This window comes from Solanum verrucosum, unplaced genomic scaffold (assembly GCF_900185275.1).
Source record: "Solanum verrucosum unplaced genomic scaffold, falcon-dt-bn FXZP01000094.1, whole genome shotgun sequence".
NCBI lineage: Eukaryota > Viridiplantae > Streptophyta > Magnoliopsida > Solanales > Solanaceae > Solanum > Solanum verrucosum.
Genome location: NW_026019970.1, coordinates 2,207,013 through 2,229,222, shown reverse-complemented (window position 1 = coordinate 2,229,222; position 22,210 = coordinate 2,207,013). Strand labels below are relative to the sequence as shown.

At 34.5% G+C, this 22,210-nt stretch overlaps 1 protein-coding gene and 1 pseudogene across 1 annotated transcript; one reads left to right on the top strand and one right to left on the bottom strand.

Moving 5' to 3' along the window:
- Positions 1-8,270: 8,270 nt before the first annotated feature.
- On the bottom strand, positions 8,271-8,879 carry LOC125817116 (uncharacterized). Its single transcript, XM_049496688.1, has one exon. It carries the CDS (start codon positions 8,877-8,879, stop codon positions 8,271-8,273), a length of 609 nt encoding a protein of 202 aa, XP_049352645.1.
- A 3,030-nt stretch (positions 8,880-11,909) lies between these two features.
- Positions 11,910-16,827, top strand: LOC125817115 (TMV resistance protein N-like; annotated as a pseudogene).
- The last annotated feature ends 5,383 nt before the right edge of the window (positions 16,828-22,210 follow it).

Below are 22,210 nucleotides of genomic sequence, written 5' to 3'. Positions count from 1 at the left end.
AAAGTATAGCTTCAATCACTAGTCGTCTTCGCTTAAGATATATAGTTGAGCGATATAACTTCAACCTTCTTAGCATGACGTAAAAGATCGAAAGAACCTTTAAATTAAAAAAACTCTAACATAATAATATCCATCATTTTTACAACTTTATTTATTTATTTTTAATTAAAATATACTTTTATTAATATTTATACGATATTAAAAATTTGGTACTCATTAATAATTAATATGGAATGCACACACAATGCAAATATATAGAGATAAATACTTAGTGAAAGAGATTTTTTTTTTTTTAAAATTAGAAATTAATTAAAGCAAAAAATAGTCAATTAGATATTTGGATTAACAAATAATAATAGCTAATAAAGAAGAACGGGGAGGGGGGGGGGGGGATTGAAGCCTTGCGCACATTAATGAAACTCGACACCAGCATGGTAAACTAAGCCTTTTACCAGTCACACCATTAAGGATTTTGTTCACAAGCTTAATACATGACCAATTTGTCATACATATACATACAAAGTTTTAACCGAAGTCACTGACACCTCCACCCATGCATATAGATCCTCCCCTGCCTAGTTTCATAGTGAAATAAATTCATAGTTTTTCTTTTGCTAACAAGTGGCTTCCAAAAACCAATTGCAGATTTGATCTGTAATTCATTGTTTCAGAATATCTCATCGTTGCATTATTACATCTCTGATTCACATTCCTTGTCACTAAAAGTGTTTACCAATTTGGGGAAGAATATCCCAAGTTGGTTCCACCATTGGAGAACTAGTACAAGTGTATCAGTCAATTTGTCTGAAAATTGGTATTGTATCAAATAACTTCGTGAGATTTGTTGTATGTTAATCTAACAAATTAATTGACACCATAGCTCACTTGATTCCCTTATGTGATGATGGAGTGTCGTCGACGACCCAAAAACTTGCCTTATCCAACCATTCAGAATAATCTCCACACTATGCTATTCATTTTTTCTTGGTACCTTTTGCTGGCGTATGGGATACATCAAGCCCAAATAGAAAAACACCAAATGACTATGGTCTTATTTGCTCAAGTACTCTTTCTGGAGAAATGAAGGATTTTGGATTTTGGATTTTGTTTGATATACTCCATCTGTCCCTAATTACTTGCCCACTTTTGAATTGACACACCTATTAAGAAAACAATTAATGACATAGTGAGTTTACCATTTTACCCCTATTAATTATGAAGTGGATGAAAAGTTCTACATTTTAAAAAGTAATTAGTCATTTAATTGAGGGTATAATAGGTAAAAAAAAATTGAACTTTCTTAATTTGTTAAAATGGACAAGTAATTAGGGACAACCAGAAAAGGAAAAGTGGACAAGTAATTAGGGACAACTATAAAAGAAAAGGATTGTTAGTATTTTTTTCAGTTTAGGAATAAATCATTTTTTACTTTTATTAGTTTAAAAGAGAAAAAACTTTTTATTTCCTTAAAAGAAGAAAGAGGAAAATACTGGATTTCTTTGTTTCCTTAACAAATGAAAGAAACAAATATTGTTGTTATTGGTTATTAATAGATATTGATGGTGTTTAAATACCCTTGGTGTTTAATGACTGTCTAAATACACTAAACGGTATTTAGTGATTGTTGATAACTATTAATCATGATTGTTGGATACCTTAATGATGTCAAAATACACTTAATGATATTTAGTGGTTGTTGATAACTATTGATCATGGTTGTTGGATACCTTAACGGTGTCAAAATACACTTAATGGTATGTAGTGGTTGTTGATAACTATTAATCATGGCTGTTGGATACCTTAACGGTGTCAAAATACATTTAATGATATTTAATGGTTGTTGATAACTATTGATCATGGTTGTTGGACACCTTAACGGTGTCAAAATACACTTAATGATATTTAATGGATGTTGATGACTATTGATTATGGTTGTTGGATACACTTAACGGTGCCTAAATACACTTAAAGGTATTTAATGACTATTAATTATGACAAGAAACATTTCATCTTTCAAACTTTTCCCTTTTGCTGAAAAGTATAAATAGGAGTGGTGGTTCTCAAGAAAAAATCATCTTTTCTTTTTTTGAAAATTTTCTTCCCCACACAAGACTTGATTGAGAGAGTTAGCCAAGAATTAGTAGAAGGCTGCAATCCTGGAGTCCAGTTACTGAACGAGTTGTGTGAAAGCTTCAAAGATTAGAGTTTCACAAGTTATTCAGTTTACATTATTATGCTATTATGTTTGTTCGTGATCTTGAATAATGCTTCCGCTGTGCATATTCTAAGATAAATATGATGCCGCAACCAATTAATGTCAAATACTCTAATAACATTAGAAATAAAGTCATGGTGTAGGAGCAGCAACTATGACAACATCGACTGCCTATGAAAAGGGGCGGCTCAAACCCGTTGGTGGCCTAAGGCCAAAATCAAACTAGAGGCATTAAAAAAAAAATTAAAAATTTAAAATGTTTTTATTTTAAATCTATTTTTCTAGCTTTTTGAGATGCAAAGTAGTTAATAATTTTTGTGTAGTCAATCTCTTCTAATAATTCTTTTTCAATCAATAATATAGCCAAACCACTTCTAAAATTTATCAAGAGCACCTTTTTGAGATTTTATCAAGTTATCGACTTTTCTTTTTCTTTTAAGTTTTGAATGACCAGATTCATATTTTCTAGTTGACATATTAAAATCTAACAAATATTTGAAACACTATTACAATATCAAATAAAACATATAATAAACATAAGACACACAAAACAAAAATAATATTAGAAATTAAAATGATATTACCAGATTCAAGAACTATGAAGACTTGATTTTCGAAAATGAATTGGGCTGCTGCAATATATATTTTTCTCCAAATTTAAAATATAAACTATCAATATAATAAGTAAATTCTTAAGCTTTGAATAAGAGAGAGATATAAGATTAGAAAAGAGAAAGAGAAAAGAAATAGAAGAGAAGAAGAGAGGAGGATAGAATATATAAAAATAAAATTAGAAAAAGAATAAGGTAAAAAAATAAATATAACTTGTACATTAAAACAAAAGTAGACATCTTTTTATTGGAAAGGGAAAAAGTAATTGTCATATTTATCACTTCTAATGACGTTTGTATTTGTTGTCTTAGTTTTAATTTTTTTTTTTTTTAGTTTAATCCTACCTAATTAACTAAAAAATGGGGCCCTAAGGCCAAGAACTTTTTTTTATACCTTACCAGCCGCCCCTGCCTATGAAAAGCACATGTTTTCTCTGTCTGAGAAAGAGATTCGCGAAAGAACTTGGGTACGCAAGAATCTCAGCCTGAATGGGAAGACTTTATGGATGCTGAAGATTATGAACACAAGTTCAATGTAACTGATATACTTGTACGTTGCTTCAGTTGCGAGCATGTTCAATTCAGAGTAGAATTAATGTTTGGTGCTTCAGTTACAAGCTTGATATAAAAAATTCAGTTTGTAACATTAATTATTGAGCTTTATTATATATCCTGGAGGTGATTAATTAAACTATACTAAGAAAAGCTAATAAACATCAAATTGTCCTTTCTGTTGAAGCTCGTTGATAAAGTCATTATTGTCAAAAATAAAATAAAAATAGTATTGCTTTAAACTACAAAGCTTTGCCTAACATGATTTTGAAATGCCAAGTCAATTGCAAAACATAAGATATTTTCTCATGTCTTTTTTAGTCTCAAAACTTGTGGCCAGAGCAAAATTTGTAACAATGCACTAATTTAAGAAAGTCAGAGGTCTTATATCATTTAGTGATTTTAGCATGCAACAAGAAAAGACATGATCCATACAAGCTTATTATGGCTAATTTCTAAGTCAAAATACTATGAAATTTATTCAATTTGAATATTGCTTTCAACTGGACTAGAACAATATTGATCAGTATAATATATTTTACATATTTGAATCAAAATCTAGATGCCCAAAAAACTGAAGTTTGAATTTTATTTTGTGGTTATCAAATTTTGAGTAGTTTCCTTCTTTTATATACTCGAGTGACTTTTTACTTACAAAGTTTTGCTCTTTTATTCTCGTGTTATCATTTCTCCATTCCAGTACTAAGTGTCATGTTGCCAGGAGTATTCAAGAATGTGTATCTCAAATATGGTCATTTGATTACTGTTCATTTAGAACAAGTGTTTGATTAGAATACGGAAAAAATTTATGAACAAAATTTGGAAAGGTAAGTGAAAGATTTGTAGAATTTTCCGTGCCCTTCTCATTGCTATTCACAGTAAATATATACAAGAGATTAGCACTATCCTAGGCTACAAACTAGGAAACTAATTACACCAAAAACGTATAACAGAAGCTATAAACTAGGAAGATAATTCTTAGAGAAATTATCTCCTTTGACTAAAAACAAGCTATAAACTATATATTTAACACACCCCCACAGTCGTAGTGGGAGGGCGACGGACGCTAAGACTGTCCCGAAATTCCTCAAATAAAACCCGCGGAAGACCTTTAGTGAAGATATCCGCGATCTGATATCGTGAAGGCACATGTAGTACTCGAACTTCCCCACGTGCAACCTTCTCTCGAACAAAATGAATATCCATTTCTATGTGTTTTGTTCGTTGATGTTGAACTGGATTTCCTGACAAATAAATAGCACTAACATTGTCACAATAAACAAGAGTAGCCTTTTTAATCGGACAATGTAACTCCAAGAGAAGATTCCGAATCCAGCATGACTCGGAGACAACATTCGCCACCCCACGATATTCGGCCTCCGCACTAGACTTGGACAATGTGGGTTGGCGTTTAGATGACCAAGATATCAGATTATCACCCAAGAAAACACAATAACCAGACGTTGAACGTCTTGTATCAGGGCACCCACCCCAATCTGCATCAGTATATGCAACCAGAGAAGAAATAGAGGATGGATATAAATGTAGTCCAAAATCAAGAGTACCCTGTACATACCGAATAATCCGTTTGAGAGCAGACATATGATCAACCCTCGGGTCATGCATATGAAGACAAACTTGCTGAACGGCATAAGAGATATCCGGCCTGGTGAAGGTAAGATATTGTAGAGCCCCCGCAAGGCTCCTATACAGAGTCGGATCATCAAAATGAGCACTAGTAATAGCGCCAACCTTCGGCTTCGTGTCAACCGGAGTCTGAGACGGTTTACACGATGACATCCCTGCACGGTCAATTATTTCCTCGGCATATTTACGCTGTGAGAGAAACAAACCACCCTTATGTCTAGTCACAGCAATACCCAAAATATAATTCAGAGGACCAAGGTCCTTCATAGCAAACTCGGAGTTAAGACGAGCCATGATAGAACATCGGAGAGCATCAGAAGAAGCTGTCAAAATAATATCATCAACATACAATAAAAGATAAGCCATGTCGGACCCATGACGATAGATAAATAAAGAATTATCCATCCTGCTGTTAGTAAATCCAAGAGACAACATATAATCAGCAAATCGCTTGTACCAAGCCAGGGGCGCCTGCTTAAGTCCATAAAGAGACTTACGCAAGAGACAAACATAATCCGGATAAGTCCGATCTCTGTATCCAACAGGTTGATGCATATAAACAATTTCTTGCAGCTGACCATGTAAGAAAGCATTTTTAACATCCAACTGATGAATAGACCATGCCTTTGACAAGGAAAGACTAAGAACAGTACGGATTGTAGCCGGTTTGACAACCGGACTAAATGTCTCGCCACAATCGATGCCAACCTGTTGAGTTTTACCATCACCAACAAGACGGGCTTTATGCCTCTCAAAATCACCGTTAGCCTTGACTTTATGAGTAAAAATCCACATAGAACGAATAACATTCACATTAGGTGGACGGGGCACCAACTCCCACGTCTTATTTTTAATAAGAGCATCAAATTCATCATCCATGGCCATTTTCCAATTTGGATCACGAAGTGCATCAATGGGATTTCGAGGTAAAGGAGACCGGTCAACCGTAGTATGCAAGTTTGCATATTTCGGATTGGGTTTAAAAATCCCATGTTGACTACGTGTGACAACTCTAGGCTGGGAAGAAGGAATGGGCGGAGAATTTGTGGGGAATGGGGCCTGCTGTGTTTAGGCTGAAGGGGAGGAAGAGACTGGGCTTTGGGTAGGAAGAGGCCCAGAGAGAGAAGGAGATGGAGATGAAGGAGACACGGGCTGGTCTGCCACGCCTGGCCCAGCCACCGAGGCACCTCCCGTACCGGCGTCCGCTGGTAACCCGGCGGGGCTGGCAGTTGGTGGTGCAAGACCACGCTGCCGGACGCAAGTTTGGGTGGCAGGTGGTGGTTGGTTATGGCGTGGAGAAGGAGAAGAGGTGGGGCTTTGCTGCTGGGCCGTGTGTGGAATGGGCCCATTAGGAGAAATGGGTTGGTCAGAAGTAGGAGTAGTAGATTGCTGCATATGGTGGATAACATATGATGATAATCCATCATCAAGAAAGTCATATGTATGAGAAGTAGGAGTATGCACACTAGCAAAAGGAAAAGTATGTTCATTAAACAAAACGTGACGACAAATAATGATTTTCCTAGAAGACATATCATAACATTTGTAACCACGATGGTTAGTGGGGTACCCAAGAAACACACACGGAGTTGACCTTGGTTGCAATTTATTAATAGTGGTGGAGGGAATAAGAGGGAAACACAAGCACCCAAAAACCCGGAGATGATCATAAGAGGGAAATCTTTGATAAAGAACTTCAATAGGAGACTTATTATGCAACAATTTACTAGGAAGAACATTAAGAAGATATGTTGCCATTTGAAGAGCATGATGCCAAAAAGATGGAGGAAGAGAAGCATGAGCTAAGAGAGTACGAGTGACATTGTTAATAGACCGAATTTTGTGTTCGGCTTTCCCATTTTGAGAAGAAGTATGAGGACAAGACAAACGGAATGACATGCCATGTTTTGTACAAAAATCCCAAAAAGAATTGTTATCAAATTCCCGACCATTATCACATTGCACATTTTTTATATTACGTTCAAATTGAGTCGAAATATGGGCTTTAAAGGCTAAGAAAATGTCATAAACATCAGATTTTCTACCCAATGGAAAAGTCCATAAATACTTTGAAAAATCATCAAGAAACAAAACATAATATCGATGTCCCGCAGAACTCAAAACAGGAGATGTCCAAAGATCACTATGTAATATATCAAATGGCATAGTAGTGCTAGAAGAGGAAGAAATAAATGGCAACTTAGTTTGTTTCCCAAAAACACAAGAGCTACAAATACTTGAACTAGAGTGTTTTTTACAATCAATGCCTTTATTTTTCCTAAGCAAATCTAAAATAGGTGCCCCCGGATGACCCAAGCGGTCATGCCATATTTGAGGTGAAATAGCAGCAAACGAGAAAGGTTGATTGTTGTAAGAAGGTGAAAATGGATAAAGATCACCATGACTATCACATCTCATGATTGGCCTCCCCGTCCGAAATTCCTTCACAGAAAACCCAAAAGGATCAAACTCAACTGACACGGAATTATCTTTAGTAAATTTTCTAACAGAAATTAGATTCTTAATCAGTTTAGGAGCATGAAGGACATTTTTAAGAGACAAAGATTGACACGGGGAGGGCAATTTAGTGTGACCATAGCCAAGAATCGGAATTGAATGACCATTACCAACAACAATATTATTATTTGGATGATTGCTCAAATTAAAATAAGACGAGAGTTTACCAGTAGAAGACGTCATATGAGAGGTAGCACCGGTATCCATGTACCACGATGGGTCGGGCATTTGAAGCGACATCGTGTGCATAGCTGCCTCGATATCCGTAGGTGTGTAAGAACCGAACTGCCCCTGCTGTGGATTGGACGCCCCTGCTTGCTGGAAATAGGCCTGCTGAGGTCTGGGCCCAAGTAAACCGGCCTGACGAGGCTGCTGTGGAGCAGGAGGCCTGGCCCATCCTTGCGTTGGGTAGGGGCAAGGAGGGATGGGCCAGCCGTGATTGTACCAGCCCCATGGAGCTGATCCCGCAGGCTGCTGTTGCTGCCACTGTGACTGGTGCTGCGGTCCACCGTGGCCGCCGGACTGCTGGTCCCGGCCACCACCCTTGTTGCCGGCGGAGTTCTTGCCACCACCTGTACCCGAATTTTTCCGGCCACCGTTGTTGTTGCGCCGGCCAGAATTATTCTTGCCTTTGTTGTGACCCTGTTTATCTCCATGGTTTGGACCACTATCACTCGAGGCCACCATAGCAGACTCAGTGGCTGCTTCTTTTGCTAACCCAGCTTCTTCTAAAGTGAGCATGGATCGAGCCTTGTAAAAGGAGGCAGAGGATTACTTTGGCGAATCAACGTACCCACACCTCGGTACGGCCGAGTAAGACCTCCAACCAATTGTAAAACCATTCTACTATCGGACACTGGAGCCCCAACATTCTTCAATTGATCCGCAAGGGATTTGAGACGTTGACAATAAGATGAAACATTTGGGAAATCCTCCATAGAAGTGGTGGAGAATTCTTGTTCCAAAGCCACGGCACGAGAATGTTCATTATCTTGGAATATGTCACGCAACCTATCCCAAGCTTCCATAGCCGTAGAGTCGGGCTCAATAATGGTGTTCAACAAATCACGAGAAATAGTAGAATAAATCCACGAAAGAACCGTGGCATCCAAGGTTGCCCACAATTCCGTTTCCGCATCCGTAGATGGAGGAGGTTGCTCCTTGCCCTTGGCCGAAGGAATGATATGGTGAAGAACCTTGTTTGATTTTGCGTGAACCTTGAATAATTCCGCCCACGTAGAATATTGAACATTTTCCATCTCAAGAGTGATGGGAATATTGTTCTTGATATTAGAAACAGCAAGAGCCGGATGGAAGGACGATTTAGACTCCCCCATAGAAACTGCCGGTGAGAAGAGAAAAGAAAAAATAGAGGAAGAAGAAGAAGATGTGGGCGGAAAAGCAGAGCGTAGGGTGCAGCGGAATTAGAGAGAATACCCTAGGCTAACTGATACCATGAAAGATTTGTAGAATTTTCCGTGCCCTTCTCATTGCTTTTCACAGTAAATATATACAAGAGATTAGCACTATCCTAGGCTACAAACTAGGAAACTAATTACACCAAAAACGTATAACAGAAGCTATAAACTAGGAAGATAATTCTTAGAGAAATTATCTCCTTTGACTAAAAACAAGCTATAAACTATATATTTAACAGTAAGTAACACAATTATGTTCTTTCTACAAAAGAATTATTATGTTCACTATATATAGCCTACGCTTCTCATTGGATCTTGTAAATTAGTTACTTAATATTGTTCTATGATTGAATTGATTTATAAATTTCTATGAGCTCACTCCTATTTACAAAAATCAAAGAAACTCTTCCAACATAACTTTCAATAGGTTTACGCAAACTGAAGAGCTCATTGTTGACACTTTCTATTACAAAACACATTTCTTTCCTTTTATAGTACCCTTAATCACAAGGTTTACAACACTTTGTAAATGTCACAAGTTCTTATACTCCACCTTTAATTTGTTGATAGGTAGCGCTAGGTCTAAAAGTGGACAGAGAGCTCCCGTTCTAATAAGACATGAAGCAATGTGGACACAAAGGAAACCAAAGAGCAATACAAAAGTTTGAACACATGTAAAGTCAAAGCTGCATCACTCCTTACAATTACTAGATGAAAAAAATACTTGGGCTACTAATGATACGTATATACTATATGTATTTAATTTCATTGTGGTTTGATTTTATAATAATGGAGTCCGGATAGCTCCGAATTTGATAAAATTCTTAATAGAAATCACAGGTTTCTTGGTAGTGCAGTAACTAAAGCAATATATTGAAAGGGTCATAATATGATATTTGCAGGTTCTGTCGATTTTTAAAAAATTGTATCTCATGTATTGAAATTAAAATTATTTTTCATGTATTGCGATTATTATGCGATAGACGTGTTGTGAGAGTTCTTTAACGATGTGAATTTTTGTATGCTTTACATGATATATCTATTTGAGTAGCCTTTATGTATAACTTTTTTTCTTGTCAATTACTACTACCCACCTTCATTTTGTCCCTTTATGATAAAAAGTTATACATTAAATAAAATTTAAGATTTCAGAATACATTAGAAAAAAAATTGTTGGGCCTCGTTTCCCATGCGATGCATGGGCCTCCCTTCTAGTATATTAGTAAATGTGACATGACACATTTCTTACAGTAGAATACCACGTTTCATTATAAAATAAAAGCACATCTTAACATTTGCTAATGAGTAGCCTGTCCAAAATTCAATTGCAGATGAGCATTGGAACTATTAGTACGTCGCTTCACATCACAAAGCTAACGGAGCAAAGGGAACTATTTCTTCCAGTGGAGTCGGAGTTGGAGTTGGAGTTGGAATTGGAGTTGTGTGATAATAGAGAATTAAAATTAGAGTTGTCAAAAGAGAGGAACATGTATATCTTCTGCTATAAAAAATATTGAATTATGATATTGTATTTTCTCCTCTTTTTTTAATTATTCATCTTTCTGGCAAAGCTAAAAGGTTACGTTCATTTATCATATCATTCAGAAGGTCAAAGAGGTTTGGGAAAAGGTCTGATATACCCCTTAACTTAGTCATTTAAAACTGATATACTCCTCGTCACACAAACAATTTAATTTTCTAATGTAAATTTGCTAATTATTGGAATATCAGGTCATAATATTATTTTTGAGTTATCCAACATGATAGCTAAGTTTAATATAACATGAAATCATACTAGTTTGTCATGAATTTTGTGCCAGCATTCTGAAACCAATTCGGCTTAAGGAGATCATAAAAGTGGGTTATTTACCCAATTTCATATTTTACCCAACCCAATTTTATCGGCATTTCATGGACTTTATGACAAACATTGTAAGGTAATAATATTATAACAATTTAATTTCTTTGTAACTTCATTGCATTGAAGATAAATAAAAAGTCAAAAGCAATATAAAATGTAACGTAACAGAAGTAAGTAGGAAATATCTTGGAAACTCCAATGTAATATGCACACAATGGACCACTAAAAGTACAAGCAAATAAAGGTGCAAAAGTAAAAAAGAAGGCTAATTTCTTTGTCAACGCCACTTGGCTTCATCCATTCATTGAGATGGAAGATTGCCATGGTAAGAAAAATTACCTAATTACACAACTGTAACGTTTGAATTAACGAATAGAATTACAAGGTAAACCCAATTTCTTCTTTTGTTAGATTCCTCTTTTCCAGACATCCATAAATTAGTTAGGGCCAACTGATTAACTGTCCATCGTTTATTTATCACAGTGGAGTTTTGGGGTCTTTGAAGGAATTTCCTACTTCCTTCTATTAAATTTGGATGAAAATACTAAACAAACTGATTCTTTTATTTCCACTCTTTTTTTACTCTCTTGTTGACTTGAACTCATAACCTTATGATTTGAAGCAAGGGCGGAGCTAGGTAGGGGCAAGGAGGTTCATTTGAAGCACTTTTAGCAAAAAAAATATTGTATATTTTTTTATGCATATACCATAGATGTTGAATCCTCTTGATTTCTTTGTGTATTTACTTCTCTATGTAATTGAAGCCCCTTAATAAAAATCATGATTCCGCCCGTAATTGAAAGTGAAGAATGCTTACCATCCCAACAACTTGATTTTTTCTTTAATAATAAATAGTTGTTGAATTAATATATTTTACAATTTATACTTTACCAAAACATAATAAAAAAAAATTCAAGTAGGACCACAGAGTTTTTGAAGTCAAGTTGTGTGCTTAAAGAACATGGCCATGTGATTTACTTTTTCTTCTTTTTTTCCCCCAATAATTCTAATGACAGGTGGATTCTTTCTATTTCTTTCATATTGTTATCACCACACAATTTGTGTTTACTTTTTTCAGATCAACATCCATGGCATCTTCTTCTTCTTGCGCAAGTGATCCAAAATACTATCCTCGATGGAAGTACGATGTATTTCTAAGTTTTAGAGGTGTTGACACATGGAGAACATTTACGGGTCACTTGTATGAAGGTTTGAAAAACAGGGGAATATTCACCTTTCAAGATGATAAAAGGCTAGAGAATGGCGATTCCATCTCAAAAGAACTCTTGAAAGCTATAGAAGAGTCTCAAGTTGCCATAATCGTTCTCTCAAAGAATTGTGCTACATCACTAAAAAAAAGAAAGAGCTTCGCTCGGTTGGCCTTCCTACGCTGACAAATGCCTCTTTTCTCTTCTCTGAAGTCTACAACAAACAAGTGGGGAGGCAGGATTCGAACCTACGTAGAAAAACTTCAACAGATTTACAGTCTGCCGCTTTTGACCACTCGGCCACTCTCCCCTTCTCGGGTGTTTGAATGAACTAATGAAGATTATGGAATGCAAGGATGAAGAAAATGGACAAATGGTCATTCCGGTCTTCTATGACGTGGATCCATCACATGTTTGATACCAAAGTGAGAGCTTTGAAGAAGCATTGCCAAACACGAATCGAGGTATAGGGATGATGTTGAAATGATGCAGAAGGTGCAAGGATGGAGAACTGCCCTAACTGTTGTCTGAAATCTAAAAGGATATGATATCCGTGATAGGTGAGTTGAAAACACATGGATTGAATCATAAATTTATTTATCATGAAGACTAGCTACACATACTAGCTAATTCTCTACTATATAGAGCAAATCTGTATCTAAAAATGTGCAAGAATTTATGATTCTACTATAGAACAAATCCTACTTGTGCACACCCAAAATTGGAGGGCACAGATGCTAGCTGAAGTTAAGTTAAAGGGTATATTAATGTATTATGCCTTATTTCAATCGAGTAAATAACTTTTATGGTCATCCAAGTATACTAAATTACTTGCTAAAGTCACTTATGTTGATTTTATATTTTATATCAATTTAGTTACTCAATGACATTGTTACACAAATAATTTATTGAGGAGTTTGATTTATGCGTACGTTCTGTTCCTTTTATCATGATTATGCACTTACAATGTGAAGTACTTCTTGTTCTTACTTTTTGTAGGATTGAATCAGAATGTATTCGGGAACTTGTTGACGATGTTTCTTCAAAATTATGCAGGACTTCTTCATCTTATTTGCACGATATTGTGGGAATAGATACTCATTTGGAGAAAGTAACATCCCTTCTAGAGATGGAAACTAATGATGTTCAGATGGTGGGGATCTGGGGAATGGGGGGAGTCGGTAAAACGACTATAGCAAAAGCTATTTTTGATAGACTCTCACCTCAATTTCAGGGTGCAAGTTTCCTTGCAGAATGTAAAAGAACTAACACAAATGAAATCCATTCTCTGCAAAATACCCTTCTCTCTGAGCTGTTAAGGAAAGACAAAAAATATGTGAATAATATGAAGGACGGCAAGGTTATGATAGCTCATAGACTTCGTTTTATGAAGGTTTTAGTTGTGCTTGATGACATTAATCATCATGATCATTGGGAGTATTTAGCAGGGGATCTTTGTTGGTTTGGCAATGGCAGTAGAATTATTGCAACAACTAGAAACAAACAAATTATAGGGAAGAATAATGTAGTGTATGAAGTGACTACACTTGAACGTGATGCTATTCAGTTGTTCAGTCAATATGCTTTCAAGGACAAAGCTCCAGATAAGCATATTAAGAAGCTGGCATTGGAGGTAGTAACTCATGCTAAAGGCCTTCCGTTAGCGTTGAGATTGTGGGGTATTTTGTTACATAATGAAGATGCAACTATGTGGAGAGATGTTGTAGATATGATAAAGAGAGAATCTAGTCCAGACATTGTTAAAAACCTCAAAATAAGTTTTGAAGGGTTGCCGGATAAAGAGAAAACCATATTTCTAGATATCACATGCTTCAATTTAGAGGAAGGGGGAAAGATAAGACCATAAAAATTCCAGAGAGCTATAATTTAGGCGCTCGCATCAGATTGCATGGTCTAATTGAAAAATCTCTTGTGTTCATCTCTAAATATGATACAATTCAAATGCATGACTTAGTTCAAGACATGGGTAGATATATGGCGAAAATGCAAAAAGATTCCGGAAAACCTAGCAGACTATGGAACATTGAAGATTTTGAAGATGTGGTCAGAAATACTGTAAGTAGGCTGAATACTGCAATATAATATTCAATTTTGAGTTTTCGTATATCAAAATTCATTTATCTTACGTTATCAAGTCATGAATTAGTCTAGTAGCCGCTTAATATGTTAAATCTAACTTTCATTATATTCTTTGGATTAGATTGAACAAATAACTCAAATAGTAATTTTTTAAGCTTAAATTACCCAACTATTTACTCTGAGGAACCTTTTGTTGATAAAAATTCTCGAATGGGAAAAATACAATTTTATTGATTTGTCAAACGCCTTATTTTTCAAAAAAGTGTTTTCTCAAAAATTGCATGAGAGGAGTAAGAAAGCAAATTTTACACGACATGTGAAGTTACAATTTGTGGTTTTTAGCATGGGACCATGTCAGTGGAAGCAATATGGTGTAGTTATATTTAAAAACTATGCTTTAGCAAAGAGGCAATGAAAACTATGAAAAAGCTTAGGATATTATGCATATGTGATGGGAACGAATTTTGTGGAATAACCTCCTCCTCCTCCTCATCTAACTCCAATTGCCATGACGGCTCCATTGAGTACCTGTACAACGACTTGTGTTGGTTTATCTGGCATGAATATCCTTGGAAGTTATTGCCAAAAAATTTTAAACCCAGAAGGCTTGTTCATCTTAATCTCCGGTGGAATTCGTTACATCATTTATGGAATGAAACAAAGGTAATGTTCTATTTGAGATACTTTGTATATCGTCTTCTCCTAAAATTATGATTCTAATATGTTTATTTGGTTGATATAATGTTTATTGACTTTTCACTTCAAAAGCAAGAACTTGTTTTTATTTTTTATTTTCTTGAATTGGAATTCAGTTGTGGTGGTGGTGGTGTAGGAAGTAGTGGTGATGGAGGAAGAAGAGGAAGAAGTGGTGGTGGAGGAGTAAGAGGAGAAGGTGATGGTGATGGCGGTGACAACGACGGGAGAAGGGTGTTAGAGTGGGTAAAAGTCCCACATTTGTTGGGGAATGAATGAGTGATCCCCTTATATGGGCTTGGGAAAACCTCCCCTGATGAGCTAGCTTTTGGGGTTGAGTTAGGCTCAATGTCATATCTTTACATAGTATCAGAGTCAGGTCCATCTCTGTTTTGGCTCTCAGTCCACACTCCAGTCGGACCTAGGCGTGAAGTGGGAGGGGGTGTGTTGGAGTGGGTAAAAGTCTCACATTGATTGAGAAATGGACTGGTGGTCTACATATATCGACTTGGGCAAACCTCCACTCATGAGTTAGCTTTTGGGGTTGAGTTAGGCCAGGTGTCATATCTTTACAAAGGGGAGGGGATGATGTCGACAGAAGGATGGGGAAGATAGGATCTTTGTATAAATAACAAAAATTGAGGGTTTTAAATTAGTTTCATTAACACTAATCTTAAGATTATTGCATCTACTCAATGATTAAGACTTGTGTCACTTTCTTAATTTTGAAACTCTTTTGTCACCCCTAGTTATTTTCCCTGGTAATATGTTGTCTCGTGTTTGTATGATAGAATTAGTCACAGGCTAGTCTACCGTATATATACTCTTATCACAATGCATTAATCTGATCACACTAATGTTATGGTAGTATTGATCCCTCCGTCTATAATTAGAAATAACCTAACTTTAAAAAATTATTTAAAAAGATTATTAACACTCTTTCCCACATCAACAACCAGGAATAAATGAGAAAAGATAGTCAAGGTTTAAGAGTACAATTGCAATATTCAAATGTGCACCGAATAGAACATGCTAAATATTTTACCTTTTATTTATAACAAAAAAAAATAAGTTTTATATAGTTTTTGATCATATAATTTCCATATAAAGTAAAATAAACAATATCTAATATTCCCTGTTGAGTCATAATCTAAAAATGTGTGTTTACTACGTTACTCATTTTTCATCATTCTTTCTGTGTTTTGAATAGCAGCAACTGCCGTGTCTACGGAGTCTAGGTCTATGGGGCTCCAAAAGCCTGAAGATAACACCTGATTTCAGGGATGCCAAATTTGGATCTAAGAGAATGTACGAGTCTTGAAGAGGTTCACCATTCCCTGGAGTATTGCGGAAAACTCATCCAGTTAATTAAATTTGAATGAGTGTATAAGCCTTAAGAGGTTTCCATATGTTAATGCAGAATCGCTGAATCTAAACTCATGCATCCTATAGAGATTACATTGTCATTCTCTGGGATAAGGGACTTGTCATCATTATCGGTCATTCATCTCCAAACTCATGCATCCTATAGAGCTAGATTTGAGTGGCATGAATAACATTGTATCTCTTCCAAGTAGCATTTGTAAGTTGAAAGGTTTGGTGAACCTATATGTGTGGAACTGCGCAAAACTTGAAAGCTTGCCAGAAGAGATAGGTGATTTAGAAAACTTGGAAGAGCTTGATGCCAAAGATACTCTAATCTCACGACCTCCGTCTTCCATCGTCCGGTTGAGCAAACTTAAAATATTGACTTTTGAAAAGGAAGAATCAGAAGATGGAGTGTTCTTTGTGTTCCCTCAGGTGAATGAAGGGTTACGTTCATTGGAATATCTGGATCTCAGTTACTGCAATTTAATAGATGGAGGACTTCTGGAAGATATTGGATCCTTATCCTCCCTCTTTGAAAGAGTTGTATCTCAAGGGAAATAATTTTGAGCATTTACCTCTAAGTTTAACTCAGCTTGGTTCTCTTCTATTCTTGGACTTATCATTAATTATATTCTAAAATTATATTCTGATAACATTAATTATATTCTAAAATTCACTCCTTCTATGAGCTACAAAGTCTTCTTTCGAAACCAATATTTTTTTCTTCTGAATTCATTCGTTTGTTTTTCCTTCTTCGTTTCCCTATTGACAGAATGGCTGATGCATAAAAACTTGTACTGAGCCATGATTAACCGTTGTGAGTTAAAATGAAGTTAATTACTCTGCCATTTGGAAAAAGATTTCAGATACAACTTCTTTTGTCACAAGCTTCTACTTCTACATCAAACATTTTCATGTCGAAAGGTATTGATCATGCTCTAACTTTAGCTATATACTTCTTTCCGGTGCCATTTTCATATTTGTACCAAGTAAAATGTGGAGGTTCAATCTATATTCATTTACTGCTATGCAAGCAGCCAGTATTCTGCTTTTCTGAGTACCGAGTTTCAGATTGGGACTTTGTTAAATGATTTTGATTTTGATGCTCTCTCAGATTGTTATATTAGCATAAATATCTGTTTAAACATGTAAGTATCTCTCTTATTATGGCAGGGAGGTTGGGAATACGATGAAACAATCAAAGACGCATCACAGGAAGCTGGAGTGAAGTTCAGGTTCGTCTTTCTCGTGATCTCTTTCAGTTCTCTTATGCTTCATTTGATGGAAAATGTGAATTAGGAATACAACATCTTTTTATCTTACTTTCTTCTGTCTAGCTTGTTGACTTCGACCTTTATAAAAGTAATAAGTAGCACCTATATCTCGATTACGTATTATAAGTGGTTTTTGCAAGTTTCACTCTTTTGGTACTTCGAGAACAACGCTGGTAGCTCCGCCTATGTAGCAGAAAAACTTGAGTCTTGGCCTGTGATAATGCAATAATCTGTTCTATTCAAGTCTACATATATAGTCAGTCTCACACGTTTATCCCAAACAATAATGTATTCATCATATCTTTCACATAATCTACAAATTTTAAAAGCTTAGAAATAGATATTATGCAACATAAAAAATTTGGTGTAAAGAAAGAAGAAATTCTTACCAACCAAATATAATGAATCATCAAACTTCTCACATATAATCATAGTTATATTTTGTCTATAATGCCATAAAATTTGAGAGAGGATAAAAATTAAAAACGTAAATACAATTAAATGTGATAATACAATAGATGAAGAAGAAATCAAATAGAACAAAGAAACTTTGAAATCAACAATTGATTTATCTCATATTATTCATGTCTTAATTTATAGTTTACAAAACCAACTTTTTCCTTAATTCAATATGAGAAAATGAAAAGATAAGAGTTTTAAAATTTAATTTTTAGAAATGAAGAGTTTTGAAACAATTATCTATTCATTATCATCTTTCTTAATGTCTTTCTCATTTAATTGAATTTAAAAGTTGATTCAACTTTTGACTTAACACCTTCCCACTTTTAGAATTTAGTATAATATATATGATATTATTTAATATTTAATTAATTAAATATTTTGTTTAGTATTGAAATAAAATGGTAATCCAACATTGTATTTTGGAGTTTCCCACTTTTAATAATACTAGATTCACCACACGTGTGTTTTGCACGTGTATGATTAGCTTGAGATTCATATAACTCTGGAGTAGCATCCATACGTCTTTTCCAATGTTTGTTATTAGTGCCACCAAGATCTTGGCGTCGAAGCTTCGGGCAATTTGTAAGTTTCTAATTGATCTTGAATCATCATTTGTGACTCAGATTTATGCCGTCAAGAAATGCAGGCTACATTTCAATAGTACTCAGGCACTTGTAATATGTCTAAACGATTGTAGCATTTTCTTCCAAAGTTGCATGGTGATTGTTGGCACTCTACAGTTAACTCAGTAGTGGGTGAAACTATGAATTTTTTATGTCAATAGCATTTAGAATGAGCATGTTGGACGTAAGTCGTAAACAAATCTTCAAGTGGTCTGAGTAGTATTAGTTGGATGTTGCATTGGCATGGTAACACCTCGAAAATTTGTAAGTTAAGACCCAAATCATTCTATAACACCTCACAACTCTACTCTTAAAATTTGAGTCGTTCGTGTAACACCTCAAACTTCGAAAAGGACTAAAGAGAGGTAACAGGCAAGTCCACGAACCCAAAATGGACCATGGACCCTTCACGAAACCCTAGACGGTTTGTTTAGGGGTCCACAACCCGTTTAGGGAATGGTGGATGACCATCCAAGGCTGCCAAAGTGGAAGTCACCTAGACGGGACCCTAGACGGCCCGTGGTGACTTGTACGGTCCGTTTAGGGGTCCGTACATGTCACCCATCACTTTTTATGTTTTTGCTCAACTTCAAATGACCATATCTCTTAGCACAAATTGAATCAGGAAGCCCATGACCTATTAAATTAGAGGTCTTTGAATCCTCTTTCCAACGCAACCAAGTCTGCCTCATTTCAAGTTTGGAGTAAAAAGTTATGCCCGTTTTAGTGAAGCCCTGTCGGGCAGGTGTCACGACCCAGACCATCATGAGTGATACCAACACTAACCCTCCGGTGGGAGAACCAAAACTACATCCCAACTAATCAACTTAACCATAGTACTACACATTTAAAGCTACGGAAACATGTTTAAATAACTATATAAATAATACGGAAATACCCCTAGAACCTGAAAGTCATTGTACTAACACTCTACTAACGACAAGTCTAAGAACAAGGGGTACAACTGTCACACCCCTATTTTTCGCGACAAGCGGCGGAAGGGTTTTTCCAATTTAAGTGACGTTATTGATTAAGGGATTATTTTTTATTTTTTTCAGAGTCGCCACTTGGAATTGAGTTGTGGTGTTCCAAGTCACCTTTTTGTTTAATCCCTTATCAAAAGGAAATGACTCTTTATATTAGTCTGCGAACCAGAAATTCGGATAAGGAATTCTGTTGACCGAGGGGAAGGTATTAGGCACCCCTCGAGTCCCGTGGTTCTAGCACGGTCGCTTGTATTGACTTATACTTATCTTGATATGTTTTTGGATAATTTGTGTCTATACGCCATGATTTACTTATTTTTTAATTGTTGAATTTTATTAGTGTTAAATCGGATGCATAACTGCATTCTCGATCTTGACATTTGGAGACATAACTGTCTTCTTTGCATCACACCTAATAATCTGTTTTTTTTTATAAGTCTCTACTTTAGATTAATAAAATTTAATTATATTATTGGACAAGGTGCATCACTGCATCCTTGATTTTTTTTATGTCTCCAAAAAAATGCGCAACCGCATTCTTAATCGAAACAAATATTTTTAATATTTCTAAAACTCATCTAGTCATTAAAAAAAACAAATATTTTTTCCTTTATACATAAAACTAAATAAGGTAAAATGAATCTAAATGCCTAAGATACAATATAAAATTTTGGATTATTTTGTATTTTTTTTAATTATTTATTTACTCTTAAATTTAATATTAAAATTAGACATACACATATTATATATTTTATTTTAATCTTAAAGTTAATGAAAAAAATTAGGCATACACATTCTAATCAAACAAAACAACAACGAATTATAAAAAATAAAACTCATTTTTTTTATAAAATAAAACAACAATAATTTATTTATTTATTTTTTAGCCTAATTATACCTACTTTATCATTAATATCTAAATGAAAACAAGAACGATGTTACGACCATTCTTTTTGAGAGATCACAACTAACAAATAAAATAAATAAATAAATAAATAAATAAAATCATCGATTAAAGCTACCTTATTCATGAAATAGAGAAATAACAACTAACAAATTAATCATTCCAATCAAATTCATGAATGAAATAAAATATAAAAATAACTTGTCATAAAATTACATCAAATTCCATAAATAAATAAATAGAAAGGTAAGGTAAAGTTGAATACCGCAAAATCTTAACCGAAGCTCAATTAGAATACTCACAAATTTTTATAGGTGTGTATGGTGGTATATGTATGGTGTTTATATGAAAATAATAATGAGAAAGGAAGAGAAATATGAATGTGTTGGTGAATTTTTAAAAGGATCATGAAATAAAATGGAAACTTTTTCTTTTTATTTTCTCGAGTGTAGTACTTTTTTTCTTCTTTTTTCTTCGTTTTTCTGTCTCTGTACGTCTTTTTTTTTTCTTTCTTCTTTCTGTTTTTCTTCTTTGCTTTTTACTTTAATTTTTTGTTGTGCTATGTTTTTGTTTTCTTTTTTTCCTTTTGTTTCATTATTTTTTTTTGTTGTTCTTTTTTATATTTTTATAATTTTTTTTGTTTGACATTTTGTACATTTATTTTCTTTTTCTTTTTAATCTATTTTAATTTAATTTGTCTTCGTAGCTTCTCCTTATCCTAACAAGTTTATTATTATTATTTTTTGTTAGAATCCTAAATATCACGACAACACACATATTATAGCATAAAACATGACTTAATACTTTTCTAAATACTATCAAACAAAGAATTCATTCAACTTAGTAAGACACAAACATAAAAACTTTGATAATTAATTAAGGAAAAAGAGCGAGGAATGGACTCTTAAGCATGTAAGAAATACTCACATGTCATATAGCATGTTCGAATATATTTCAGTACACAACATTAATAATATTAACAGATTAAACACATACGAAATCTGAACAACTTCAATATATTGAAATTAATTCTTGCACAATAATGACATAAAATTATGCAAGCATAAAATACAAATAAATGTTACCTCTTGTGAAAATTAGTTAACGAGAAGAGAGGACAAATAATCAGGAGCCACGAACTTGAAACCGCGAAAGTAGATTTTCAGATCTTCAATCACAATGTGAGAAAGTACAATATGTATTGCTTTTTAAAAAAAAAAATATGTATCTCTGTGTGTGTCTTTTATGTGTGTCCTTTTTTTGTAGTATGTGGGTGTATGTATATAGGTGTTAGGATAGGTGTAGGTGTGGGGTAGTGAGTTGTATTGTGTGGGGTGTGGAATGTGGAGGAAAACGTGAGGGAGTGGGAGTGTGGGGAAGTTGAGAGAAAGTGGGAGTATAACTTGATGATGGTTTTATTTTATTTTCTTATTTATTTTTTAATTTTTGGAAGATAAGTCAAAAGCTTTTTTTTTAAAAATAAAAATAAAAATTTGTTCTCCTTTTCCCTTTTTGGTTTTGTACGTGTAGTATGTTTTGGATAGGAGTAGGAGTGGGGTAGGTTTGTTAGATTATTTAGGTTATTTTTTATTTTAATTTTAGTTTTACTCTACTTTTAAAAGAATAATAACTAACTACAAATTATAATAACATATAAACTAATTATTAAAATCTAAGAAAAAGTCAACTAGCTATATATATATATATATATATATATATATATATATATATATATAAAACAATTAAATAATACTAGCTTATTTATAAAAAC

What these genes read in the sequence shown, in the direction of transcription:
- LOC125817116 (XM_049496688.1), bottom strand. Translation starts at nt 8,879, where the DNA reads ATGGGGGAGTCTAAATCGTCCTTCCATCCGGCTCTTGCTGTTTCTAAT.